A 27679-nucleotide genomic window follows, 5' to 3' on the forward strand; every position below is an offset into this window, starting at 1 on the left:
GTTCATTTATTTTGGGGTTTTGTTTGTTTTTTTATAGTCCACGCATGAGTGAAATCATACTGTATTTTCTTTCACCATCTGCCTTACTTCACTTAGCATAATACCCTCAAGGTCCATCTGTGTTGTCACAAATGGCAAGATTTCCTTCTTTGTGTGGTTGAGTAATATTCCTTTGTGTGTGTGTGTGTGTATATAATCATCTTTATCCATTCATCTGTCGATGGACACTTAAGGTTGTTTCCATATCTCAGCTATTGTAAGTAATACTGCTATGAACATTGGGGTGCAGATATTTTCTGGAATTAGTGTTTTTATTTTCTTTGGATAAATACCCAGGAGTGGAATTGCGGGTCCATAAGTAGTTGTTCTGTTTTTAATTTTTTGAGGAGTATCCATACTGTTTTCCACAGTGGCTGCACCAATTTACATTCCCATCAACAGTGTACAAGGGCTCCCTTTTCTCCACATCCTCACCAACACTTGTTATTTCTTGCCTTTGATAACAGCCATCCTAACAGGTGTGAGGTGATATTGTGGTTTTTGTTTGCATTTCTCTGATGGTTAGCAGTGGTGAGCATCTTTTCATGTGCCTGTTGGCCACCTGTATGTCTTCTTTGGAAAAATGTCTCTTTGGCACTTCTGCCCATTTTTAAATCATGTTGTTTTTTTGTTATTGAGTCATGTGAGTTCTTTATATAGTGTGGATATTAACCCCTTATCAGATATATGATTTACAATTACCTTCTCCCATTTGGCAGGTTGTCTTCTTGTTTTGTTGCTGGTTTCCTTTGCTGCGCAGAATCTTTTTAGCTTGATGCAGTCCCACTTGTTTATTTTTGCTTTTGTTTCCCTTGCCCGAGGAGACATATCTAGAAAGATACTGCTAGGACCAATGTCAAGGAGCATACTGCCTACGTTTTCTTCTAGGAATTCTGTGGTTTCAGGTCTTGCGTTCAAGTCTTTAATCCATTTTGAGTTTGATTTTTATGTAGGGTGTGAGGTAATGGTCCAGTGTGATTATTTTCCATGTAGCTGTCCAGCTTCCCCAACACCAGTTATGGAAGAGGGCATCCTTTCTCCACCGTATGTTCTTTGCTCCTTTGTCATACATCAGTTGTCCGTATGTGTGTGGGTTTGTTTCTGGGCTCTCAATTCTGTTCCATGGAATTGGCTTCTTAGAAGAGGTTGGGTTCAATCTGAGGCTTCAAAGAAAAAAAAAGTGGGGATTACACAAAGGTCTGAAAAGCGAAAACTACGTGGGGATTTGACTGGAGCGGAGGGTTTGACCTCAAGAAGAACAAGGAAGAGATGGGACGCATTGCAAAGGGCTCGGAGGCCAGATTCAGGGTTGACTTCACTGAGGGCGGGAACAGGATGTGAGTCATCAGGTGTGCCATCCAGGTGACGGGAGAGGACAGGCCAGGGCAGGGGAGGAAAAGGCATGATGCTTCTCAGACATCCAAGGGCACGTGGGTCACTCATCCACCCCGGCTCTGGCTCAGCCGCAATCCCGATGCCCAGGCTCTGGTCCGAGGACCACCTCTGACGTGGCCTGGATCTCAGCCCTGCTGCACATTAGATCAGGCTGATGCTCTGTCACTACTGCTAACGTTTTCCTCCAGTATTTTTTACATCAAATTTTTTACATCATCATGAAGTGAATTTCAGTAAGACACTGAGAAAAGGGTTTTACTTGTGTCGATTTTAAAAAATGCACAACGTGAGAGTTGCGAGTTGTTTTATTTGGGGCAAAATGAGGACTACAGCCCGGGAGACAGCATCCCAGATAGCTCTGAGAAACTGCTCCAAAGAGGCAGCGGGGGAAGGTCAGTATATTTGTGATTTTGGTGAAGGGGGAGTACATGCAACTGAGCACATACTGTTTTGCAGAAGGTTTCTGCTAGTCACGAGGAGCAGTCGTCACCATGAAGGATTTTAGTGCTTTTCTAGATATGAACAGATACAAGAATTGGGCTCATAAAATCGGCTTCTGAAAACATCCAACTCTCTGAAGACCTGTTCTGCCAGTTTTTCCTGGAGCACAGAGTGCCTCATTTTTGCTGTCCACCTGAACTCCTTTCAGGGGGTGTTGACAGTCAGCAGCTGCAGCAGCACAAGAGTTAATCCTTGTAGAGGTAGATGGCAAGTGCCAATGGAAAATGCCAGTTTGTAGTTGACACTTGGCTTGACACAGCTCCGACTTGCTGCATTTTTCATAAAAGAAATCATTTTAAGTACATTTTAATTAAACGTCGTTGGTGCCTCTCCTGAGATCCAGTTGTTCAAAGGCATCTAACAGGATAGCTTCATCTTTTCACCATTCCCCCCTCAACCCCCGCCCCCGGCCCACAAGAACCCGAGTTACTGGGGTGGCAGACAGATGAGAAATGAAGAGTGAATTGCTGTTTCGTGCCAATGTCGAGCAGAAGGGGATCCCAGTGGCCAAAATAAAAACACTTCTGTAAACACAAATATCCTCAGCTGTAGCAGGAAACAGTGAAGAGAAATCAAAGTAAATTGCCTTTTAACTGCTTTCCTTAAAGTGACCATAAGGGTGGGGGTGGGGTGACTTTTCTTTTTAATATTTATTTATTTACTTATTTATTTGGCTGCACCGGGTCTTACTTGCGGCATGTGGGCTCTAGTTCCCCAACCAGGGATCGAACCCAGGCCCCTGCATTGGGAGCACGGAGTCTTAACCACTGGACCACCGCGGAAGTCCGGGGGGTGACTTTCTATAATTGTATTTTGTTATTGTCCTGCGACTCTTTATCTAGTGGGAGTGAATGGTCTACAAGTGGAATACTTAGATCTTGTTAATTTTATGGCATAACAGGCAGTGGTATATTTAGGGACAAAACCTTTTAAATTTTAGTCAGACAAAATTCTGTGCATGATTTGGAAGATCCTTTTACAACTCCTCTCTCTATATATTATCTTAAGAGCCCCCGTTTGAAGAAGTCCTACTACAACGTGTGGGAAATGCTCACTGGTTAACCAGCACTGTGTCTTCCTGTGTCGGTTGCAGGCTGGGCCTCACAGCCCCCTGCTCACTTCATCCCACAAATATGCAGGGGCTGGGCTGCCCCACAGGCGCTGGGGAAACCCGGCCAACAAGCCAGATCTGCCCTGTGGGTCCCACATTTGGAGGGAGAGACAGACGATAAACAGAAAGACAAATACATGTCAAACCTGTCAAGGGAGGGCAGAGGCCTGGATCCCCGCTCCCCCACCGTGACGGATCAGGACCCTCAGGACTCTGACCTGCTGGGGAGACATGTGTCCAGGAAGAACGCAGGAAGCTGCTGGCCCGTGGCTGCCCCGTCCCCCTGGGCTCGTGCAGGCCCTGCACACCTGCCCCCCAGCCCAGAGGCGTCCCCAGAGCGGTCTCAAGCACGTCTGGCTTTCTTTTCAGCTTCCTGGAGAGAATTGACAGCGTCAGCCTGGTGGACTACACGCCCACAGACCAGGTAGGTGGGGTTGGGCCGCGACCACCGCCCGAACCGGGGGACACTGTACCCTCGGGGCCCAGCCATGCCCCTCCAGGAGGCTCCCTGCGCACCACCCCCCCCCCGAGGTCTGAGCTCCTGGTCGTCCCCTGGAGTCCATCCCTCTACGAGGCCGACCCTGGGAGCTCAGTTACCCTGGCCTTGAGCCTGCCCCTCGAGTCTGTCCTCACACTTCTCATCGGGCTCACAGGGGCCACCACCCTCCACTTCCAGAGTCACTGCGGTGGCCAGTTTACATCCTAATAGATCCGGTGACCAGGAAAGAAACCCTGACACCTGACAGGCCAGCAGAGGTGTCAGCCTTGAGAAACTGTACGGCTTTCTCATCATCTTTTACCTTAGAGACTAGAACTGTGAGAGGAGAGAGAGTGAGTCTGATCTGGAGCGGCAGCTGGCGGGACGGGCGCCTCTCCCCAGACACTGGCGGGCTGTTGGGGACATGGTGTCAGTAGGGAACACTCAGGAGTGATTACAAGAAGCTTCTGAAGGAAATAAAAGCAGAGCCATCAAGTCTCCAAGACCAAACCAGTACATTAACTGTGACTTTCTCCGGGGAGCGAGACCAAGAGCATTTGTCTCTTGGTCTCTTAAGTCCTGTTTCTTTTCCGATGGACAGAATTGCTGTTTGGGACACTCGCAGCCTGTGGCTGCCCCGGGCTGTCCTCCTGAGGACAGGGGTCACTTGTTTGCTTCTCTCTTCTCTGCCCCCAGGACCTCCTCAGGTGCAGAGTTCTGACGTCAGGGATTTTCGAGACACGATTCCAAGTGGACAAGGTCAACTTCCAGTAAGCGTGTGGGCAGGACCCTCCCGCGGGCCCCCCAGGCCTGGGGTCGGGGAAGCGGCCTGGATACCGGGCGATCCCGGGCCTGCAGTGCTGCAAACCCGTGTGCGTGCCTGCAAGCCCAGGTGTCAGTGCAGGGAAGGGAGGCACTCGAGCCCGGTGGCCTCAGTCAGGTGCAGAGGAGGAGGATGCAGGCAAGGAGCTGCCCAGGGGGAAAGAGAGCCAAGCAGCCACTGATCACAGGGCTAAGGGCTGGGATCAGAGAAATACCGGGGTGTGGACACCCATCTGGGCCAGACTGGGGAGGCCCCGCTGGGCCCGTCTGCAAGGTCACCTGGGGAGCAGAGCCACGGGCCAGGGGGAGGGAGAGAGCAAAGGACGGATGTCCTCCCGCCCCCGGCTAACGGCACCCTCCAACCCATGTTCTCCCCCAGCATGTTTGACGTCGGAGGCCAGAGGGACGAGAGAAGAAAATGGATCCAGTGCTTCAACGGTGATTTCTCCCTCTCTCAAGAAAATGGGGACAAACCCACACTCCCTCCTGCTGCTGTGTTTCAGTAGCTTTCAATCCACTCACCTATCAAGTGTCTTAGTCCCATGAATACGGAAGTTAAGCATCCTGGGGTCACACTGTCTCTGCTAGTTTGGGGGCCCCGGGTCAATTCTGCGATCACAAGGGAGCTCTCCCTGGACATGGGTGGCTGTAACTGCTCTAAATAACCAAGGTGCCTCCCCCACTCCTCCCACCCAGATGTCACCGCCATCATCTACGTGGCCGCCTGCAGCAGCTACAACATGGTGATCCGGGAAGATAACAATACCAACCGCCTGCGGGAGTCCCTGGACCTTTTCGAGAGCATCTGGAACAACAGGTGACAAGACAGTAAACTCAGTCTCCCGCTGCGTTTAAAAATGCCTCTGGGCTTGCTTTCATCTTTGTTCTCTGATGGAGTCCTTCCTTGTGATAAATCTTCTAAAACCATAAGAAGCTTCTTTCAGTCCATTTAATGTAGAGACTTACTTAAGATGGGGGTGTGAAGCTGATGGGACTTTGTCACGAAAATCCAGAACTCTGATTTGGAAGCCTAAGGTTATATACGGTTCAAAATTGGTTTCGTTTGGTTTTTAAAATGCAAAAAGCGCCCATTTAAAACATCTGCTCATGACTCGATGACCCCTGAGCCCCTCCCTCGACTTGTCAGCGAAGTGACAGGTCCCCACCCAGACCCTCAACACCCAGCTCCTCTCCCAAGAGCCGCAGATGCCCTGCGTGACCATCTATTCTGTTTCTGTTGTTGTGAGAGCTTTAACTTCTCCCGCTTTTCTGACCCTTTACTAGTAAATTACACCACACAAATCCGAGCGTTATTTATTCCTGACGTGAACCTTGGCTTTGGCGCCAGTACAGCCCTGTGGAGCTGAATCCTCCTCCTGAGAGTTTATCCTCATGAGGGAGTCTTGTGTGCAGATGGAGTGGGGGCTGAGGTTCCGGGGCACCAAATAATCCCAAGCCCGGCGCCTCGTCCGGAGGGCAGCACGTTGTCCTCTCCATGGATAATGCCTGCGACAGAGGTGCCTGCTCAGGCAGTGGACCCACACCTGTGTGTGTTTCCTGCTCCTTTCCAGGTGGTTACGGACCATTTCCATCATCTTGTTCTTGAACAAACAGGATATGCTGGCAGAAAAAGTGTTGGCAGGGAAATCAAAGATTGAAGACTATTTCCCAGAGTACGCAAATTATACTGTTCCTGAAGACGGTAAGATTCCAAAATAAGTATCTTGTGATTAAGGGAAAGAATTGTTCTTTCCATAGCCCTGTAACTGTAATTCCTACGGTTCTGATGAATCTAGGAAACTCAGTTAATTTAGATCAATCTTCTTGACTCCTGCCCCACCCTTAGCTTCTAGAGTATTAAAATGTCCTTAGGGTCCCATTTATAAAATTTTCAGAGTTCAGCTTGGTCCACGCTGAGCAGGAGGAGGAAGGGCAGCTTGACGTGAATGCGGGGTTTGCAGGGAAGCTCTGCCTCCTGGGGCCCCATGTCGGTCGGTCCGCCTGGACCTGCCTGCTGACCCCGCACAGTGACTGACCGGGAAGTCGCTGTCTGAGTCACTCCGGCCAGGCCCGCAGGGACGGGCAGCAGTGACCTCTGTCCCGAGCTGCCCGCTGCCGACCACCGTGTTGAGGCCTCTGTCCCCAGCGATGACTTTGGCCACAGCATGGTGACTTCATCGGGTGACCAGCCGTCCCGGGAGGCTGTGAGGCTCCTGGGACGTGGGAATTTCAGTGCTGAAGCCGGGAAGGTCCCGTCTGGCAAACCTGGAGGAGTCGGGACCCATTTCCAGTGGCTGCTCTTGGGTTTTGAGTTTCCTGGGCCACCAGAGTCTCCAAGGAGGGATTTGCTTATGGCAAAATAACCCCACTCCTCAAGGTTTAATCCCAAACTGGATAAAGCAGGATGAAGGGGGCTCTCCCAGAAACTTCAGTTAGAAGTTAAGAAACCTATCGCGGTCTTTGCACCAACCTCAGCCAGCTAGCGGGGTGCTTCCTGGGCCCGGGTAGTAGCCGCCGTCTGGGAGCACCCCAGCCCCCATGCCACCCACCCCGCAGCAGCCGGGCCTGCTCTGACCTTTCCTGGGAACCAGCCCCTCGCTCCCCTTACCCTGTCTGGTCAGCATTTTTCCTGGGAAGTCTCAGGATGAGCTGGCAGCCCTCCCTGCAGGAAGGTTCACCAGGTGCAGGTGATTGGGGGCCGGCTCACCAGTCAGTGAGACGCTTCATCTGACTTGAGTAGAAGCTGTTCACCCGGCACCAAACATAAACCACTGTTGAAGTCAAAGTGACCTGGGAGGAGGAGAGAGACGAAGGTCACGTTTCAGTCTTTGGCTGCATGGCGCGTGTGCTTCCGTGCTCTGTGTGCACAGCCTCCATCCAGCTGTATCTGTGTGTCATGTCATTTAAATAAAATTCCCTTTGATTTTCTACAGCGACACCAGATGCGGGAGAAGATCCCAAAGTCACAAGAGCTAAGTTCTTCATCCGGGATCTGTTCTTGGTGAGCATTTTCCTTGCCCTTTGCTGTCCTGCCACCTTAGGGTGACCCTGCTCTTTGCACTTAGTCTCTCACGAGCTTATTTAATCTCCCCCAAACAATGAGGGATGGGAAGGTGTCGTTCCTCATCTCATAGCTGAGCACACGGAGGCTCAGAGAGGTCGGACTTCCGGCCTCAGGTCACACAACTTCCCAGCAGGAACGGGCAGGGTACAGGCCCCGGGTCAGCACTGAGATGACCGACCCCGCTGGCATGTTGCCTTTCAGTGGGATGCGGGGTGTGGCCTCTCCTCAGCTCAAGGGTCACATGGAAACGGACCTGCTCAGGTTCAGATGTTCCCTTTTTGAAAAAACTCTGTATTTTGAGATGATTTCAAGCTTACATAAAAAGTGAGAAATGGGGGGCTCAGCCCTGACACAGACGCCCCCACCCCCGGCCCTCGGTCCCCCGGAGCTGACGGGCTGCATCTCCGCAGCGCATCAGCACGGCCACGGGCGACGGCAAGCACTACTGCTACCCGCACTTCACGTGTGCCGTGGACACAGAGAACATCCGCCGCGTCTTCAACGACTGCAGGGACATCATCCAGCGGATGCACCTCAAGCAGTACGAGCTCCTGTGAGCCCCCCAGCCCCGCCCCGCGCCCCAGGGCCACCGGCACAGAGCAGCGAGTCCCCGTCCATTGTGCGGGCTCGCGTGACCTCCGGGCCCCCGGCCACCTCTGCCCCCACCACCCCGCCCCGGTCTGTGTGGGGGTGAGGGGGCCCCGACTCATGGAGAACTTGGCGGATGGGGAGACGCACTGGCCCAAGCGTGATGGGGCGTCGCCCTTCTGACCCCATGGGCCCACGACTCAGAGGAGCCCCAAGCCGCAGTGGGGACAGAACCCCCTTCAGTCCTGTCTCTCCAGGGGCGGCTGGCCTCAGCCTCTGTGTCAGAGCCCCTCTGACCATCCACACATCAGCAGAAACCCCCCCCTCGCTCTGGCCACAGGTGTCCCATCCACGATGGTCCCCAGACTCACGCTGCTCAGGCAACGGCCTCCTTTCATAGGTTCTTTTTGTTGTTTTACTGCTGGTTTATTACACTGTACAGACCACGAAATGTAATATTATTTTGTATAACTACTCAAGGAGAATCCCTGTAGATCTCCGTGCCTTGACTATGGCTGTCCCTGTAAAAGAAACGTGTTTCTGTTGTGCTGAACAGCTGTCATCATACTGCCGCTTGCTCTGAGAAAGGGAGTGAATGGTGTATAGAGTTTAGGGTATTTTATCAGGTTGGTACTTTTTAACAATACTCCTTGATAAATATATATATATATATATAAATTTATATAAATATAAATGATACACGTTTATCATCCACATTTCACAAAATGCCACACCCACATCACAAGCTTCTTTCGGGGAACCAAGGATGTTTTTTTCTCTCCAGAAAACATGTTTCTCAATTATCTGGCAATTTAAAGACTTTTCCAAGGTCACCCATTCCCTTAGTCAAAGTTTTTGAACCACTTAACTTGACCACAGGTCTCATCGTAAACGAAGAGTGAGAAAAAGACAAGGGTTCCAGGCTTGTGTCTGGCCTTGGAGAATCAAAGGATAGAATGTGATTTGCCTTTTGAAGAAGGAACATTACAAAGCCTTTATTTGAAATACAAAGTCAAAATACATGGCTGTTTCTCAACCTTGAAAGACTTGCAAATGCAGCCTCATGAGTTACATCCAGCTCAAGACCTCGAAAGCCATTCTCGTCTATCCACGGCCTTGAGGGCGGTTTTCAAAGACAATCTTTTAAATTGTCCAAGCTTATATTTCAGCGACACAAATGCAGAGATGGGGCAGCCTAGCCTGCGTTACTGCATTAACTTCCATTTCGTCTTTTAGTCTTTAATATTTTTAAGTTTACTCTATAAAGCAGCATCTTATAATCCTTTGTAAACTCATCCACATTTAAATACTGCTCTTCCATGAAATAAAGGATGACAACTTTACAGACAATGCACCATCACTTTTTTTTATTTCATTATCATCAAATTCCTGTTCCTGTCATCCTTGATTATTTCATAAAACTGTCAGTTGAACTGAGACCTATAAAGTGGAAATGATTTTCAGTTTCCATTGCATTTTCAAAGTAAAACATGAAAACCTGAAGAGCTACAGCCCCACACATACACCCCAAAAAATGAAATTGTATATTTTTACATGCATTATTATTCAACAATTCCACTGTAACTAAACTTCCTATTTAAAAGTCTGATTGAAGAGCCAGACTCTTAGGGAAAAAAACACAAAAAGAATACATTTTATCCGGTTTAAAATTACCACGGCATATTTATTTTTAAATACAAAAAGCCTCTTCCTGGTCCATTTTTCAAGTTTCTTTTGATCACTGACAGGCATTCAATTCAAATTTAACAACTTGGTCTGCTGGAGAGAAAATTACACTCATCTAAAAATCTGATTCCAGGGACTTCCCTGGCGGTACAGTGGTCAAGACTGTGCTTCCACTGCAGGGGGCACAGGTTTGATCCCTGGTCAGGGAACTAAGATCCTGCATGCCGCGTGGTGCAGCCAAAAAAAATTAATTAATTAATAAAAATCTGACTCCATTAATTTAGCACAGAAATACAAAAGCCTTGAGAACAATGTATTCCTGCTTGTAGCATCTGTATTTTATTTTAAGTATACAGCTTTATAAAATATAAGAACTTGAGAACTACTCATAGGAGGACAGAAGCAAACCAAGCATTTGTGAACAGCTAACCCTCCGTCTTGGGGAAGGAAGGCTGTCTAGTGCATGCAAGTGATGACATTCGTAGCTTTTACACACTGTACAGACACAATCTTTGATTACACATATATTTGATAAAACGAGAAGACAGACCAGCTGTAGAGACAAGTCCCATTTTCACAGCACGAGAACAGCACAATCAACTATTGATTCTGCAGGACTCTGCACCAGCAACCCAGATCCTACGAGCTGTGCCCATGGCCCACTTTGGTCTCGCCCTCCGTAAGCACTGCCCGAAGTTCAGTTTCGTTGGCTTCGGGACTTACTACTAAGTGCAGAACGTCTCCTGCTACTCACGTGGTCTTAAATTTTCTGAGCATGTTCCAACCGAAATGAAAAGGTGAGGCTACAAGCCCAGCGTGGACTAACGTGAGGAGCACAAGGCCCCCGGCCGCCGTGCAGTACGTGGTCAGAACCGTGTCCTCGTAGGGCAGGTAGCACTTGGCAAGGGCGTACTCTGTGGCCGTGACGCTGCCCTGGAGAGTAAGCGAGACCGTTAGCTGCCGTGACAGCGCCAACCCACAGACCCAACCGAGGAAAGGCAGCCGCTGGGCGTGAGGCACCTGAGACCGAGGGCACAGCCTTTAGCCACCCCCCGCCCCCAAGCACTGGGTCCCAGTGTGCCGAGTGCACACGACCTGGAGCTGACCTCCACTGAATCTAGCCCCTGGCACGGGGGTTCCTCTAAAACCCGGGGGGGCACATGGCAGAGGGGTTCAGAGAGGCCTGGAGACTTAGCATCAGTGGTCATCCAGGAACAAGCAGGACACGGCTGTTGTTCACGCCACTTGATGCTGAAATAAGCAACTGTTACCAGAAATACGTGTGCTGGGGGCATCTCAGTGGGCTTTTGTTTTCTTTTTTTTTTTTTGGTAGATGTTTTTGCTATGTGGAATGACAGTGGGGAACGTTCATTTACTTTGAATTTGAAAACAGGAGGTTTTCCCCATCTTGTTATGAAGTAAAAGCCCCTGACATGAAAGCACTGTGACCTGGATGCTGGACTCATGGGTCAAAGAGAGGAGCTGAAGCTTCAGGTCATCACTAATTAACATCTTTAATAAACGTGCAAGAGCTGTAGCACTTTTCTGTCAGAACAAATGGGCGTGTTTGGAAAATAACACAAGATGACCCTGCTTCCTTAGAAAACGGAATAGGCAGAGCTGGTACCCAAGGGCACTGCAGGGACGCAGGATGAGACGCCTCGAGGTGTCCCTGCGCAGCCGCAACTGTCCCCTGAGGTGTTCCTGCTGGTACGCCTGGGGGGTGGTGTTTACAGCTTCTGTGTATTTTCACAGATTGCAGCAATTCAGTAGTTGATCACTGTGTTGATTTAAATACGTATGAAAGCTTTGAGACGAAAATAAAGGTTCACGTACCATGATGAAACTGGGGTTGTTTCTGTTCCTCCAACTGAAAGATGGCACGCTGACCTCCAGGACGTCGGCCCCGTGCAGGACCTCGCAGGCGCTGTGCGTGTGGCCACTGAGGACCAGGCGCGGCCGGAGCCACCACAGCAGCTGCAGTGACAGCAGAGGTGGGGAGAGTGCAGCCAGGGCCCAGGGCCACCGCCACAGACACCACCCCGCGGCCACTGCCCCGTGGCTACCATGAAGCCCCCGCAGGTGGGCGGGCCCGCTTCCCTCGGCCCTGAAAACCCTTTGGGCTGTTTAGACTCCACCAAAAGTTGCGCTCAGGCTCTTAGGGAGAATCTATTCTTCTCATCCCAGATTTCATATTTTCAATTATATTTTCTCTTTATAAATATTTTTATAAATCTACTTCATAAATGTACTTGCTTTGCATATTACATACACCATATAATATATCAATATTCGTGTGAATATATACATACAGATACACACACTTAAGAAAGCACATTCTAATTAAGTCCCTAAAAACTTAACTCTAAGTGTCATTCACCTTCCCAAATACGTGGTGATAGGAAAACAGAATAAAGAATAGCTGAGAACGTTATTAACTAGATCTTAGGGAACAGAAGTGGGTTTCCTGGGGAGGGGGCGGGGGGGCGGGAGGATGAAACAGCTGTGCAGGCACTGCCTGTCCCACCCCGCGTCCCTGTGTCCCCAACGTCCCTGCGTCCCAGAGGCAGCAAACCTTCCTCGAGGCCTCCTGGGAGAGCGCGTCATAGCGCTCCTTGAAGGGGGTGTACTTCTCGTCGGGGGATGCCGCGTCCTCCCCGGAGCAGTTGGCGTCATTTCTCCGGTAAAGCGGGAAGTGCTGTTCAGGGTCAGAGAGGAGTCAGGGGACCAGAAGACCCTGGACGCTTCCTCCAAACACGGGCGGGGACCCCCTCACCTGCAGGAGGATGGGGGCCGAGGCCGGCAGCCGCTGCCTGTCTCCACACTCTTGGGGGCGATGCTCCTGCTGGTCAGAGGTCAGGCCCTTAACTCACACCCCCGCCTTCACTGGACGGTGGACAGTGGGGAGGGAAGGCAGGGAGGCCATGCCCTGGGGGTGGGAGGGTGTGGGGTCCTACCTCCCGGGAGCAGTTCAGCCGGTGAGAGATTTCCAGGAGCTCAGCCTCTGCTCCAGAGCAGATATCACAGCTGTCCCCTTCCAGTGCAACGCTGTTAACCATCACGAAACTGAGGCAAGGGCAGGAGATCAGCCATGGGCCACCTGTGCTGTCCACTGGCGACTGTGTCCCTGGGACACAGAAGCTACACACCCACGGGGAAGAAACCCCAGCACAGCTGTAAGTCTCAGCCTGGCTGTGCTGTGTCTGCAGGTGCAGACGATGCTAAGAGGACAAAACAGCATCTCTGGGCAAGTCCAAGACGCGGTAAAGGCTTTTCCACCCTGAACGTGTGAAAGGTCCCAGGTGACCGCCACGCTGAGCGTCTGACCTTGTATGCCTGGATCTCGGCTGTAAAATGGGGAGACGAAGACCCACCCACCCTGGCTCCCTTTGGAGATGACGTGAAATAAGACAACAGAGCAAAGCCTAAAATCCGGCGCAGGTAGGGGTGCTGCAGAGCTAGCTGGGCCAGAGGAGCCCAAACTGGGATTGACAACAAGGCCAGCTGTGGTTCCCTGGGCCCCCTTCCCTCTAGTGCACTGTCAGAGACGCCCACTACATATGCCTTCCTCTCCCACATGCACGTCCACCGGGCACGAAGAAGATGCCTGACACTTAAAGAATTTAGAGATAAGAAGCCGATTAATCCAATGATCTGGGACATGACCATCGTGTTTAAACTTTCTTAAGGAAATTCAAGTTCTAGGGGTCTTCATAAGAATTCCCAGATGATACTCACTTAATTCCTTTCCAAGAAAACAGCCTTTCAGGGTTGAAAACTTTCTCAAATCGTTTTATTTTGTATGTGTTCATCCTATGTTCAATTGTAAAAAGAAACAGTTTTCAGAACGAGCCATTTTAAGACATCTTAAGAAGATCATGAACACAGAAAGTAACTTCCGGGACCTGAGGGCCTGACCAGCACCCTTCGTTCTGAGCTCCCATGGGCCCCAGGTGGGCGAGGTGCCACCCCCACTGCCCCACCACTGACCAGCCCAGGGCCTGGAGCCTGGGGCTAGCGGCTTCGTCCCCAGGGCCCCAGCTTCCTCACTGGTACAGTGGGTAAAGTAATAAAAAATACTAGGTAAAATAAGAGATTAAATGTACAGAAGTACAGTGCTTCAAACAGGCTGGCACATCAGAAGCACTGTGTGAACATTAGCTAGTAAAGCCCAAATCGTCGTTTTCTGATTCCCCAAGAAAACTGGCCACGAAATGTAAGTTTCAAGTTAGAATCACTCGAGGGCACATACAGATCAGCCGTGGGGCAGGCGTATGATGTGCAGGACAGCAGTCCCGCCCGCGTGGAGCCCCGCCACCTGACCGCGCAGGTAAGGCCCCCCAGGCTGGGCAGGCAGGAAGGCACAGCTGTGCGCAGGGGCCTCCTCTGACCACTCACTGGTAGTGGAAGCCGATGTCATGGTTACCGGCCACGGCCCTCAACTGCACATGGGGCGGGTGTCGGAAGATCTTCCAGAAGCGCCCCACGTCGTCTGCCCAGGCCTGCGGGGAGAAGCACCACCACTGTGGCCCGGGAGCCTTCCCTGCCCTGTTTTGAGGGTGAGGAGGTCACTCCCGCCCAGATCAGACGTTCATAAAGCCATCGTGTGGAATTTCTAACATTCTTTTCCCAAAACTAACTTAATATTTTAACTATTTAATTTGATGCCAAATTTTAATGAAATGGTGTTATCTCCCCAAACCACCTGCTTCATACACCACTTCAAGGTCACCTGACGGCCATGCACAGACCCCAGGCTGAGTGAGGATGCCCACAGATCTGAGCATGTCCTAAGAACGGGCTCTGCAGAAACGTCAAGTACACTGTGTACTCCCAGGTCCTCATCCCCCAGGATGAGGACCAGCAGCTCCCGTGGGGTCACACTCCCTGGGGCTGGACGGTGGGGTAGGGCCCAATGAGACGTGGGGGAAAGACAAAGTCCAACAAATCTCTCGAGACTTTTCTGACTTTAACTGTTAAAGCTTGAGAATGATGCTTGTTTAGTTCTTATTTTTATTAAGCCTAAAAACATAAACTGGACAAACACTCCAGGCTGGACGATACCTAGTTGAATGGTAGTCAACTTTATCCTAAAAGTTTTAAATTTGGCCCAACCAAGGGAAATAAGCTGGATACAGATTCCTTCAATACATTTACAAAGACTTTAACAAATAATACTTAAGGTTAGAATAACATAAAATTAGAAAAAGATAAAATGTTCCCTTTGATTTGCAAAACCAACATCTATATCCAACCTCATTTTATAACTAGCTGCTTTTTACATACAGCATTTCCATTGTTTCATAATTAGTTCTGCACTAGATCACAACAAACACTGCAACCCTATGAACACTGGGTTTCTGTCATACCTGGACCAAGACTTTCTTTGTACAGCTTAGGACCGTCCTGCGAAATTTCAATGAATTTTTAAAAATATCTTCCAGGGGACTTCCCTGGTGGTCCAGTTGGTTAAGACTGCACTCCCAATGCAGGGGGCGCGGGTTCGATCTCTGGTTGGGGAACTAAGATCCCACATGCTGCACGGCGCAGCCAAAAAAAAAAATCTTCCAGAACCATTAGTGACAGAACATTTTTAACTAAGCAGCGAGAACAGCTTTTTTTTTTTCCCCATTAATCCCAGGAATGTAGTAGGCAAAGCATTCTGACAGCCAAGGTGAGAAGGGCCTTTCTCTCTGGTTTGTGGAAAGGTTCACATCACCCGGTCTCGGGCCCGAGGGCAAAGGAAACTCCCACCAGGGCCTGGCTCTCCCCACCTTCCTCAGAGGAAGGAAAATGAGAGGAAAGCAAGTAACCTGTACATAGCACAATCTCATGATGTAGCCATTCTATTTTAAGAGCCTAAAGTCAAGCTACGTTTCAGCATGTACTCTGTAACTCCGGGGACAACTGAAACGCTTCCCTCTTGCTTACTTTTCCCCTTCCGAGAGCTTCGTGGGAAGCGTCTGGCTAACCCAGGTGTCTCCTACACAGGCAAACCTAAGATGAGCCGACCTAACTCACAACTGTCATTGACACAGAGCCCAAAGACCTCAGGACAGGCCACACACTGTTCACGCTGGAACCTCCGATCCACGGCCAGGGCTCCACGACCCCCTGGGCTTCCTATGCTGGACCTCAGCACAGGACCAGGGTGCCAGGGTTGCAGGGTCCCACCTGGGAGGAGCTCCACTTCCCTTCGTCAAAGACGTCTCCCAGGATGAAGACGACTTCAGGCTGCAGCAGCCACAGCGCCGTCTGGAAGGCTCGCTCCATCTGCCACTCCCTGGAGGCCAAGAGAAAAGGAAGGGTCAATCCACTTCTCGGGCAGAGCTACATCCAGCGGACTGTCTGACAGGCCATTTAAAACGTGAACTAAAAGGTCCCCGCTCCTTCTTCCATGGCCCCCCTTGCTTGGAAGAGCCAGGGTCCCCACCTGCTTCACTGAGGGGGCAAAGGCACCAGGGGACCATCAGGCTGCCCCTCCCACCACCGCAGGGACTGCCTCCCTGGGTGGGACCCTCAGACCAGCCCCACCCTGCACGTGAAGCTGTCCCTCCTCCACCAGAGCCCAGGGGCCTGCGAGGCCTGGATGCGGCTTCCAAAGATGCCAGTGCCGACGGACACACAGAGGAGATGCAGCACAGGGCTTATTGGGGGAGACGAGAGACACAGCCCAGCATCAGAACTCCCGGAGGAAGATGATCGCTCAGAGCCTCGGGTCTGCAGCCCATCAGGCCACAGCCCAACACAGCGCCCCCCAGCAACCCGTGGTCGCCTCGCCAACGCTGCCTACTGCCTTTGATTCCTGGTTTCTCTGTGGTCAACGAGACAGTGAAACCTGCTTTCACGGATAGTCACGGGATGAAGCGAGCGGGCACGGTGCCCACACTGGTGGGGCTTCAAATCGGCAGCGCCTGCCCCGCCTCCAGCTCCCTGGCCAACTCCGACTCCACCACTGTCCTGTGATCCCAGCTCCTCTCCCCTCCCAAAGCGGGCGTTACGTCTGGTGCACGATAGAGGGGACGGTAACTGTCCGTCAGGGGAGACTGAGGCCAAGAAACCTCTCTGCGTGGCCACTGCTTCACCCAGGATGCCTCACAAATACACATCTTGGTTTGCCCCGATTTACTGTTATTCACCCTGGCGAGGAAAGCGTGTAGAAGCAGCAGAAGGAGGACACGGCAGGCTGCTCGTGGGACTGCTCATAAACAAGGCTCCCTAGGTGAGGCCCAAACAGAGAACCTGGGCCTCACTCTAGCCCTGGTCTAGCTCATGCCTCCTGGGGTTTAAAACTCTGAGGAAGGAGGTACAGCAGCCCCGCCGTCCATCCCGCCTCCTTCGCCCACCCTGGGGACATCCCAAGCACTGGAGGACATTCCCACCTACAGGAGTAAAGGCCTGTCCAGGGAGGCACAAATGAAGCCATGGTGACGAAAAGGTGCCAGGGACAGGGCCACCAAGCCAGGAATTGCCTTCACGCCATCAAGCACAAAGGCCAAAGGGTGGAAGCAACCCAGTGTCCAGGAACAGATGACAGATAAACAGAATGTGGTCCGTCTAGACAGCAGAGTAAAACTCAGCCTCAAAAAGGAAGGAGATCCTGCTACCTGCCACCACACAGACGGACCTGGAGGACGTTCCACTCAGTGAATCAAGTCAGACACAAAAGGACAAACACTCACTGTGGGACCCACTTACTGAGGGACACAGAGCAGTCAAGTTGCTGGAGACAGAAGTAGATGGTGGGGGATCAGGGCCTGGGGGAGGGAAGGGGAAGTCAGTGTTCAGTGGGGACAGTGTCTCAGCTGGGGAAGATGATGAGGTTCTGGGCATGGATGGGGTGACAGCTGGACAGTGCTGTGAATGTGCTTAATGCCACCAAGCTGTGCACTTAAAAATGGTTAAGATGGTAAGTTTTACATTATTTGCATTTTACCACAGTTAAAAATAACATTTTTAGGAACTTTCCTGGTGGCGCAATGGTTAAGAATCCGCCTCCCAATGCAGGGGACGCGGGTTTGATCCCTGGTCAGGGAACTAGATCCCACACGCATGCCGCAACTAAGAGTTCACATGCCACAACTAAGGAGCCTGTGAGCCGCAACTAAGGAGCTGGTGAGCCACAACTAAGGAGGCCACGAGCCGCAACTAAGGAGCATACATGTTGCAACTAAAGGAGCCCACGAGCCACAACTAAGGAACCCACCTGCCACAACTAAGACCCAGCGCAACCAAAAATAATTAATTTTAAAAAAAATTTTTAAAATAACATTTTAAAAAGCCTTCCAATGAGAAAACAAACTAAGCCAAGCAGGTCTAAGCTGTCCCCAGGGAAACAACCACAAATCTGCTCCTCCTCCAGTCTCCCAGAGGGGCAAACCCAAGGGCTCAAAATTTCACACCAGAGAGGTGAGGGGGAGAGGAAGACCCCTCCGTGGACCTCGTCCACATGGCTTGTGAGGTTTCCCGTATGAATCCACTTGCAGACGGGGAGACAAAGGAGCTCAGAGGCCTGATAACTATTCCAGAGCCACAGGACTCAGACCCACACCCGACTCACAATCCTGGGTCCTTGTACGTAACAGACACTCAGTGAATAGTAAGTTAAAGGAAAAGCCAAACGCCCCAAACGTCCTTCTTTGAGGAGAAAATAACGAACGCGTCCCTGAAGCCGTGAGGCCCAACCCGTGGGGAGAGGCCGACAAGCCTCCAGCCTACGGACCCACAGAAAACCCTCCGCAATTTGTCCAGCCCCTACCTCCGTAATTTGTCCAGCCAGTGGCCTCTCACAGCCCCGAGCAGGTGGGTGTCAGCCAAGAACATGGCCCTGAGCACAGGCTCAGGGGTCCCGAGTCCACCGGCATCCGCGGGAGTTTTCACTGCAGGCCAACTGCACCGGAAGATCACTAGGTAATAGATTAGAAATTCACAAAAGAGAAGCACAGCAAAGACGATGGCCGTGAGTCTCAGCAGCACCAAGCCCCTCCTCTTCAGTGGACGGAGGTGCTGCCTCCCGGCCCCCAGCCGGGTCGAGGCCGTGTCCTCTGCAGCCATGTCAAATCCACGAGACTTCCCACAAGGAAACTAGACTCCTGGCCAGGTGCAGCTGGCGCTGGTGTCTTAGCCGAGTACCTGCAGGGAAAGGAAGAGGACCGGGTGATGTGTGTCCCTTAACAAGCCACTGTCACTAGCCCTCCATTAAGAACTAGCAAGTTCCAGAACCCTATCACCTTCCCAGATAAACAGGACTGTCCTGTACTTTCACAAGGACGACCCACCACATGACTTACAGATAAGGGGAAACAGTGGCTTCCTAGGCAGTCTCTACACCTCCACATGACAGGATAGCGCTATTAGAATGATCTTCCCACCAAGATGACAAAGTTTTATTACTACTTTAGAAATCATGAGATGGAGGGAGTCTAAGGAAGGATGTTTAAGGTGCAAGACATAACAGGAAAAGTCAACAATTAGCAAACAGGTGCCAGTTGGCTCCCAAAAGGATGCCCACCTACCTCCTCAAAAATCAACAGGCCGTAGCCCCACGTAACAGTGTTGCCTTTGGTGTGAATTCTCCACTTTTCTACACGGCTCTTCCACAAAAGAAGTAGACATTCACAGACGAGGCGTTTCCTCGCTGGCTCAGGGTTGGGGTCTGATGCAGCCACAGCCATGAACACTGCGTTGGGTTACACACATTCCCACAAACATGGGTTTTCACCTGCACATCAGCCTTAAACTCTAGATGGCCTTCCTTTATAAGACATTTATGTGCGGTTGTCTCTCTTCGGGAACCTTTCAAATGTTCACGGGTTCATCTGAATCACAGATGAACTTTGCATCCATTTTTGACACATCTGACGAGAATGTTGATGAAAGAGTGGCCTGAGGTGGGTTTTGAGAGGTGGCCTTCCACTTTAGGTTCCTCCACTAGTGCTCAAGACCAGGATCCTACAACAGGCGGTGACCTGCAGGCCACAGAGAGCTCAGACTCGGGAGAAGCCCCAGAAGGCAGGGGGAGCTGTGGAGACACCCACCATGGATCTTAACTGAGCCAATAAATACAGAGTCCTTTCCAGGGAGGTGATTTTCTAGGATGGATCTAGGAACCTTCATATGGTTGACAACCAAAGGGACAAGGACACTCATTCTTTTAGGGCTTAAAACAATCGCCGCAAAGTCCGGCTTCCAGAATGTTCGCACCTGCACCTGTACAAGCCCAGCCTACTCCACAGTGGGGTTTATAGCACGCAACTCCTAAGACGCAGAAAAACAGCAAAACCTCACCTAAAAACAAACACAGGCAAATGTGTATGCTGAGCCATTAAACAAAAGCGTAAAACACAACCCAGTGTTGAAAATACCAGAAACGGATCAATGAGGAAGCCGGCTTGCGACGACTGAAATCATGCTGACGGCTGTGGGGCTGCACTGCTCAGGACTCACCTCCACAGGCGGCTTTTTAGAAATGAGGAAATGACGGGCAGGTGCTTCCCACCTCCCCATCCTGTCCCGTGTTTGCCCGCGAACCGCATTGTTTATAGTAAGTACCCGATGGGAGAGGGAGCAGGGCTCAAAGGCTAGATTTTAAATACGTCCCTTGGGACACAGAGGTCACAGGCAGCCGCGCATGTGACCTGGGATCACGGAAGACGCACGACACACGACAGCTTTACCCCCAGGTCTGGGCCGTCAGTGATGGGAGCCAGTCCTTCCCCTCTGACCTGGACTGTCCTCCCCACCTGTTTTCTCTAAGGAGAGTGCAGAGTGGCTCTGAGGGTGGTAGAGCCGCCTCGTGACGTGTGGTTACCCGACGCGAACCTCTGCCCACATGGCCAGCGCTTCCTCGGATGGCACGAGGAGGAGGAGCAAGTCCTTTTTGCTGCCATGCACTCGTCACGGTCACACCTCAGGTGTGGACAACCGTCAGTGTGACTCGGGGCACGGACTCTCTGCTCGCTGATAAAAGAGGGAAAAGCGAAGGGACTCGAAGGAGTAACGAACTCTCTCAACACCATCAGCCTCAGCCTGGACTCATTCAAATGGACCAAAACCACTTGCTCTCACTGTCCCATTTCCTTTCAAAGTCCTAGAATCTCCTAAGATCCTGAAAGCCAAGGCCAAAACAGCAGCTGAAACTTGCTAGACCCTAATGTCCCCAACCACGAGGATGAGAGGGAGGGAGCCCCAGCCCTGGGGCTGGTCTGGAGCCTTCCGTCAGCAGCCTTTGCTCTGTGGGTCCCAGTTTCCCAAGAGAAAACCCTAAGGACAAAGTTAAATGGCTCCTCCACACCCACTGCTCCATCAGAGAACCTTGTTCCCCACGGCATGGTGACAGAGACCTGGGAGCACAGGGAGGTCACACCCCAGGGGGAGGACACAAGAGCACAAGGGCAAGCAGAGACACGGTGGGTTTGCACCATGGGCACGGGAGACCCCTCCCAGCCCGCCCTATGCCCCACAGCTGTCAGCTTAGATAAGGGCCCAGGCAAACGGGTCAGAGGGCACAAGCCGAGCCCTGGCCCTTTCTCAGGCTTCCGTGTTCTTTCTGCCATAAACAAACAAACCACAGGACTTAGAAGGAAGGAGGGGGGGAAGGGGAAGAAAGGAAAGAAGGGGGGCAGCAGGCCAGCCAGAGGCTGTTGAGACACATTTTCTGGAGAAAACCCCAATACCACGTGAACCTGGTATAATGTGATCATTAAAAAAAACAGAACTCACCATCAGAGTGAAAACCATATTTGAGAGCTTCTTACACCAAATCTTTCAAACAGAGTTCCTTTTTCTCAAAGCTTGGAAACTGCTTTTCTTCCTCTTTCCAAAACTCACTGTACCATCCATCAAAGTCGTGTTCCCAACGCTGTCTGCAACGTCATGGCCACAGCCCACCCCCTTGACCTTCTGAAGTGAAGGCAGTGTTTAGGGCTGACACGGTGGGGGAACCAGGCCAGGCGTGGCTCTGAGCCCCACGCCAGGGGCCCAGACGTCACTTCCACCACGGCTGCTTTCTACGGCCCTCTGCTGGCTCCTAGCCTGCGGTCGGCCTCAGGGACCTGGCTGCTGCTCACTTCCTGGCCCCGCTCGAGGGAACCTGCAGCCATGGGCAACCAATCACTACCCTGCGGCCGGCGGGGCAGGAAAGAGCGAGACGGAGCAGCCCTGGCTCTTCTTCCGGTGTTGCATCCTCCGTCAGATCTGTGAGAATCGACCGCAGCTGTGCTGGGGGACCTCAGCAAGTCCCCGACCCTCCCTGGGCCTCGCAGGGTCACAGCACCTGCCCCCACTGCACCCGTGGAGATTAACAGAAATGTTCACAAAAGTGCTTTTTTTTTTTTTTTAAAGTAAGTCTTTCTATTGTTGACAGTAAAATTAACCAACAGTCGATCTAAGGAAAAAATGGAAAATTTTATTCAAGCCAACCTGGGAGATGCTCTTTTGTTTCTGAGACAAAGGGTCACACATCAAATGTATCACTGACAGTTTACACAATCCAGACCTGCATGTACAAGCAGTGAGTGGTGGGCTGTCACGGTCCCTTACAAGTTGAAGAAGGAAGGTCACCCCATAAGGAGCTGTGACCCTTGATGAGATGAAGACGGAAGGTCCTCTCTAAGTTAGGAGGGCTGGTCAGTGCAGGTGCACAGCACACACTAAATGGGGGATGAGGCCCAAATGGGCAGAGAAAAATTTTGTATCTAAGGTTTTCTCACCTTACCATAAAATATGAATTATATTTCATCCCTATGAGGCAGGCTACTCAGGACAAGATTAGCGTCAAGCTCACACCCTGAGGGATTCCCGCAGGCTCGGTCAGTGGAACCCAGCAGGTCCAGGGAAGGAGGGCCAGTGACCGGAGGGTCTGGGAGCCATGGCCGCCGGGCTGACCCTGCTTCTCCATTCATTCACTACGTGGTGCTTCTAACACTTCACACCTGAAGCCCCCAGACCCTTGCCTCACTAAAAGTAAACCTTATGTTTTATCTCAACCATAATAAAAACTAGTGACTTAAGATCCCCACAGCTGTTAAGGAACCACTGACTGAAACCGCTCGCCCTGCCCAGGGAGGATAATGACCGCTTGCATGATTTATCTTACAACAGGAGGTCCTGATAAGGAACACAGACTGACAAACAAGCTACCAACAGCCAGAAGAATTAGGGAGAGCCCAAAAGAAGGCAGGAGACGCCAGCGTACAATATGTCCTGCCAACCTCTCAGAAACCCTCACGCTGGAAACCATCTTGACTGAGATGCCTGCACTGCCAGGAATTGGACCAAATACAGGCACAAGCAAAATGACTGGCCATAGAGGACCTGGGGAGCTAAACCCATTACCATAAACCCTGAGACTACAAGCATGTGGCAGAGCAGGTCCTGGGTTCCCTTACCCTGCTGCTCTCCACCTGGGTGCCCCTTCCCACTAAAGTAAAGTCTTCTGCTTCATCAGTACATGTGTCTCCTTGGACAATTCATTTCTGAGTATTAAAGACCCCACCCTTGGGCCCTGGAGGGGTTCCCCTTCCGGTAACACAGCCACAGCTTGAACCACCAAATGCTACTGTCCCTTTCACGTCCAGGCTCTCACAAGTGAATGGAGAGAAAACGTGTCCTTTCCTAGACTAAGCGACAGGGGGTCTGGTCCCTCCCAGGCGCAGATGCCACTGTCCCCTCCTGCCTGATCAATAAACACACAAAAAAGATGTGTTTATCCATCTGTATCACCAGCCTGTAAGAGGAGGAAGTGGGAGGTTATGATAAAGACTATATTCTGTGTGTTGTCTTCTTGGGATTAATGATGAATAATTCTGTCCATATTAGAAGCTTTCCTCTGCGTTAGCAGGTTTGGGCTCAAAAGGCAAAATTAATAAAATGTTACTGTTTTCACTCCCCCAGTTCAATTTGTCAGTTTTATTAAGCTCAACAAATTTAACCCATCAGGGCTTCCCTGGTGGTGCAGTGGTTGAGAGTCTGCCTGCCGATGCAGGGGACACGGGTTTGGGACACGGGTTTGTGCCCCGGTCCGGGAGGATCCCACATGCTGCGGAGCGGCTGGGCCCGTGAGCCATGGCCGCTGAGCCTGCGCGTCCGGAGCCCGTGCTCCGCAAAGGGAGAGGCCACAGCAGTGAGAGGCCCGCGTACCGCAAAAAAAAAAAAAAAAAATTTAACCCAGCAGGAAAGCCATACAGGCTCCCGACACAGCTCAGTGTGGCCTCGGATGAAGGGGCAGACTCACAGGTCTAGGACCCCTCCTGGCTTATCTACATGTAAGAGGCCCTGCTGACCCCTACAGGGCTGAATCTTGGTATTTTGATTTCTACTACACACACACTTCTTATTCCTGACAACACAGACGACAACAGTATAAAAACAGCTCAGTAACATCTACTGAAATGGAGCAGGACCCTATGGGGCCCACTCCAGTACAAGGCCTTTCTGTGTGCCCGTTTCTCGTTTGTAGAAAACAGGCTTCACTCAACCTCCTTGACCTTTCCTGAGTCCCAAAGGGCAGATTCAAACAGTTACTAATCAGGAAAGGGAAGGAATGCAGAGACAAGGAAGTAACAGTCTAGAAACAATAGTGCAGCCTTGGGGCAGGGTCCTCAAGACGGAATAATGACTTTGAGCTCTTCTGCAGAACTAAGGCTCCCACACAGGTGGAGGAAGGCAACTTCAGGCTGAGCACAAGATCCCTGGAGCCCCGCCCTGCTACCTCCCCACCCACCAAACAGAAGAAAGCCACACACCCTGCACCCTCCCCCCAAAATGTTGCCTATAAAAACTTTTCTCTGAAGAACCATGGGGAGTTTGGGGTTTTAGAGCAGGAGCCATATTTCCTCCTTGTATTGGCGCCTTTCCAATAAATACCCCATTTTCCTTCACCACAATCTGGTGTCAGTAGATTAGACCCAAGTTTGGTTCGATAACACTACTATCCCAGAATTTTTCAAAAAGCTAGAAGAGACTCATCACTGGTTTATAAAATCAGTTTGGTGGTTTCTGACCCAAATTTTTAAAAATAAAATAGAATAAAACAACACAGAAAAGACAAGCCTGTAGGGCACACTGTGGAGGAAAGGCAGAGTAAAGCTTTGAGCTCCGTTTTTCTGTACACGTGCCTGTGTGCACTGGCCATGACATCAACAATACTTCCTACTGCACGAGGCTCTCCGCTCCCTGCACAGGAACCCAGCCCATTTATCTTCATGTCCCCCCCTCTCACGCCCACTTGGTGCCTGCAAACAGTAGGTGCTCAATTAATGTGTGTGGACTTAATGGCTTACGTTTAGTTTTATTTATTTTCCCGGGCATTTTAGAATTACAAACACACAGCGTGGCTGTTTCAGTCCATCATCTCTCTTTAAATGCACAACAGTCTACCCTCATCACAGACACAAGAGGGAAAAGGACAGAGGCTGTTCCTGCTCCTCTGAGTGGGAGCCAGGCAGGAATGTAAAGACTGGCAAATGCGTGCCCAGAACCATCCTCTCACCAGCCCCAGTGTGGGACTCAAACAGAGGAAGAGCCCGGGCAGCTCTCTGGTTGGTGGGAAGTGATGACAGTCTTCCCCAGCCTCTTTGGAGAAAACACTTTCTTTTAAAAGGGAAGGACACAGAAGTGCTTGGATCTCCTGGGGTCTCCCCTAAAGTCTGGGGCCCGGGTGATCCCAACAGCCAGGGAAGCCCACACCCCAGTGTGTTATTTCCCAGCAAGTGATCTCACGCAAGTCACTCAAAACAAAACAAATAAAAAAGGGACAGGATGGTTATTATCAAAAACAAAACAAATAGAAAATAACAAGTGTTGACGAGGATGCGGAGCAATTGGAATCCTTGTGCACTATTGGTGGGAATGTAAAATGGTGCAGCCACTGTGGAAAACAGTATGGTGGTTCCCCCCCCAAATTACAAATAGAACTATATGATCCAGCAATCCCACTTCTGGGTACATACCCAAACGTATTTAAAGAACAGACTCAGATATTTGTACACTAATTTCACTGCAGTACGTTTCACAACGGCCAAAAGGTGGAAGCAACCCAAGTGTCCACTGATGGATGAATCATGAATAAACAAAATGTTGCATGAACATCTAATTACAATGGAATATTATTCAACCCTTAAAAAAGGAAAGAAATTCTGATACAGGCCACAACATGGATGAACCCTGAGGACAGTACGCTGAGTGAAATAAGCCAGACGCACAACAACAAATACTGTACGATCTCACTTATATGAGGGCCCTTGGACTTCCCTGGTGGCTCAGTGGTTAAGAATCTGCCTGCCAGTGCAAGGGACATGGGTTTGAGCCCTGGTCCGGGAAGATCCCACATGCCATGGAACAACTAAGCCCGTGTGCCACAACTACTGAGCCTGGGCTCTAGAGCCCACGAGGCACAACTACTGAGCTCACATGCCACAACTACTGAAGCCCGCGTGCCTAGAGCCCAGGCTCCGCAACAAAAGAAGCCACTGCAATAAGAAGCCCGCCCACCGCAGCGAAGAGTAGCCCCCGCTCAACGCAATTAGAGAAAGCCTGTGCGCAGCAACAAAGACCCAACGCAGCCAAAAATAAATAAATTTATATATGAGGGCCCTACAGAAGTCAATTCCATAGAGACAGAAGTGGGATGGTGGGTGCCAAGGCCTGGGGTGGGGGGAATGGAGAGTTATTATTTAATGGATGTTGAGTTTCCATTTGGGAAGAGGAAACAGCTCTGAAAATGGATGGTGGTGATGGTTGCAGAACAATGTGAATGTACTTAAGGCCACTGCACTGTGCATTTAAAAACGGTAAAATTTATGTTATGTAGGTTTTGCCACAATTTTTTTAAAAAAGAAGACACGCACACAGAAGACCCTATAAGTTAACAATGTCCTATAACAAGGGCTTCCTTTTAGATTTAAATTCACTACTTTTATATTTTAAAGAAGAAGAAAAAGTGTTGGGAGCTTGGATTCAGGGGAATATCACTGGGTCATCTTCTCACCTTTTAACGACAGAGACCGGTATGAAGGTTGGCTTGTGCTCCCCAAAATCAGAGCGCCTCTACCTGAAATAAAAGACAAACTGTGTGCTTTGCGGCAGAATAATCTTTCATTCATTAACTATCGTTAAAGCGGAAAATGCATCACCTCCTAGAGGGCACAGTGGCTGCTGCCTCCTGCCCACAAGGAACCCGAGCCACGCTGAAAGTAAAAGACAGCGAGAACCACACAGCTAACGACCTAACGACCGACATTAGTTACTGGCCAAGAACAGTTCTTTTAAGTTGTAGTATAAATACTTACACATAAAACACGTATACAAGATTGCTCTGTATGGCCCAACACACAACAATAGTAGCTGCAGTCCATCACTGGGAGCAAAATATTTCATCCATTGACTGATTTTTAACTTCAAAGCTATCACTGAATAGCTAACTTCCCTCCCCAAAAAAATTAGCATTAAAACATGTTTAATACTTGTCCACTAATGTTAAATTCATTATTACCACAATGTCATCAGTGGCTGTTTGCATGTTAAATTTTCCATCTTAAATTACATTTTAAATTAAGACGGGTTTTTAAAAATCTACAGCAGCAAACTAGGAAGGGAGCAGCCCCTACGATTTAATACATGGGCCTTAGGTAATGGTAATTTTCCAGCAAATAAATAATTTCCAGTATACGGTTTTCTCAAGAGGTAAACCTGCGTTCCTAAAAGGGCAAGGGGGCTGCAGCTCGCAGGGCCGGTAACAGCAACGAACGGAAGCACCGACGCCTCAGCGCGAAGGTGACACGGAGCCCAGCTGCCTGGCCCCCACCTGCCTGCGCAGCCGCCTGCTCCTGTCCCAGAGGCCCAGACCCGCGCCGGCCTCTGGCCGCGGACTCCGACCGCCGGTCCGCAGGGCGCGCCCCGTGCGTTCCCGCACCAGTCTCAGTGCGCCGGACGTCCCGAACCTGCCAGCGGCGCGACGCTTGCTCTGCAACGGACCCAGCGGGCTGCGGGCGACGAG

The 27679-nt window shown here is 50.7% G+C and overlaps 2 protein-coding genes across 22 annotated transcripts in view; one reads left to right on the top strand and one right to left on the bottom strand.

Annotated features, from left to right (window-relative positions):
• The window catches only part of GNAL (G protein subunit alpha L), a 92780-nt gene extending 81250 nt beyond the window's left edge, over positions 1-11530 (top strand). For both annotated transcript variants that reach the window (XM_060122055.1, XM_060122056.1), the window contains exons 6-12: positions 3416-3470; positions 4221-4294; positions 4726-4784; positions 5043-5163; positions 5918-6048; positions 7280-7347; positions 7821-11530. In XM_060122055.1, coding sequence (XP_059978038.1) covers positions 3416-3470; positions 4221-4294; positions 4726-4784; positions 5043-5163; positions 5918-6048; positions 7280-7347; positions 7821-7967 — 655 coding nt within the window. In that variant the 3' untranslated portion in view covers positions 7968-11530. The remainder of the gene's footprint in view (positions 1-3415; positions 3471-4220; positions 4295-4725; positions 4785-5042; positions 5164-5917; positions 6049-7279; positions 7348-7820) is intronic.
• On the bottom strand, positions 1-27679 carry MPPE1 (metallophosphoesterase 1). 20 transcript variants are annotated; one of them, XM_060122054.1, is made up of 17 exons: positions 27488-27679; positions 26672-26734; positions 18443-18590; positions 17383-17441; positions 15859-15967; positions 14083-14186; positions 13423-13497; positions 12642-12825; positions 12461-12529; positions 12260-12382; positions 11521-11661; positions 10439-10617; positions 8370-8519; positions 6955-7136; positions 3847-3937; positions 3265-3419; positions 3-1202 (listed from the first exon to the last, which is right to left on the bottom strand). In XM_060122054.1, the coding sequence occupies exons 5-13, from the start codon at positions 15955-15957 to the stop codon at positions 8474-8476; spliced, it is 1020 nt and encodes a 339-aa protein (XP_059978037.1). In that variant the 5' UTR covers positions 15958-15967; positions 17383-17441; positions 18443-18590; positions 26672-26734; positions 27488-27679; the 3' UTR covers positions 3-1202; positions 3265-3419; positions 3847-3937; positions 6955-7136; positions 8370-8473. The 20 variants fall into 20 exon arrangements, with proteins under 20 accessions (XP_059978033.1, XP_059978037.1, XP_059978036.1 ...); XM_060122053.1 differs by lacking the exon at positions 17383-17441 and having other exon boundaries at positions 4-1202; positions 26672-26730; XM_060122052.1 differs by lacking the exon at positions 17383-17441 and having other exon boundaries at positions 4-1202.

This window comes from Lagenorhynchus albirostris, chromosome 14, assembly GCF_949774975.1.
Source record: "Lagenorhynchus albirostris chromosome 14, mLagAlb1.1, whole genome shotgun sequence".
NCBI classification, from domain to species: domain Eukaryota; kingdom Metazoa; phylum Chordata; class Mammalia; order Artiodactyla; family Delphinidae; genus Lagenorhynchus; species Lagenorhynchus albirostris.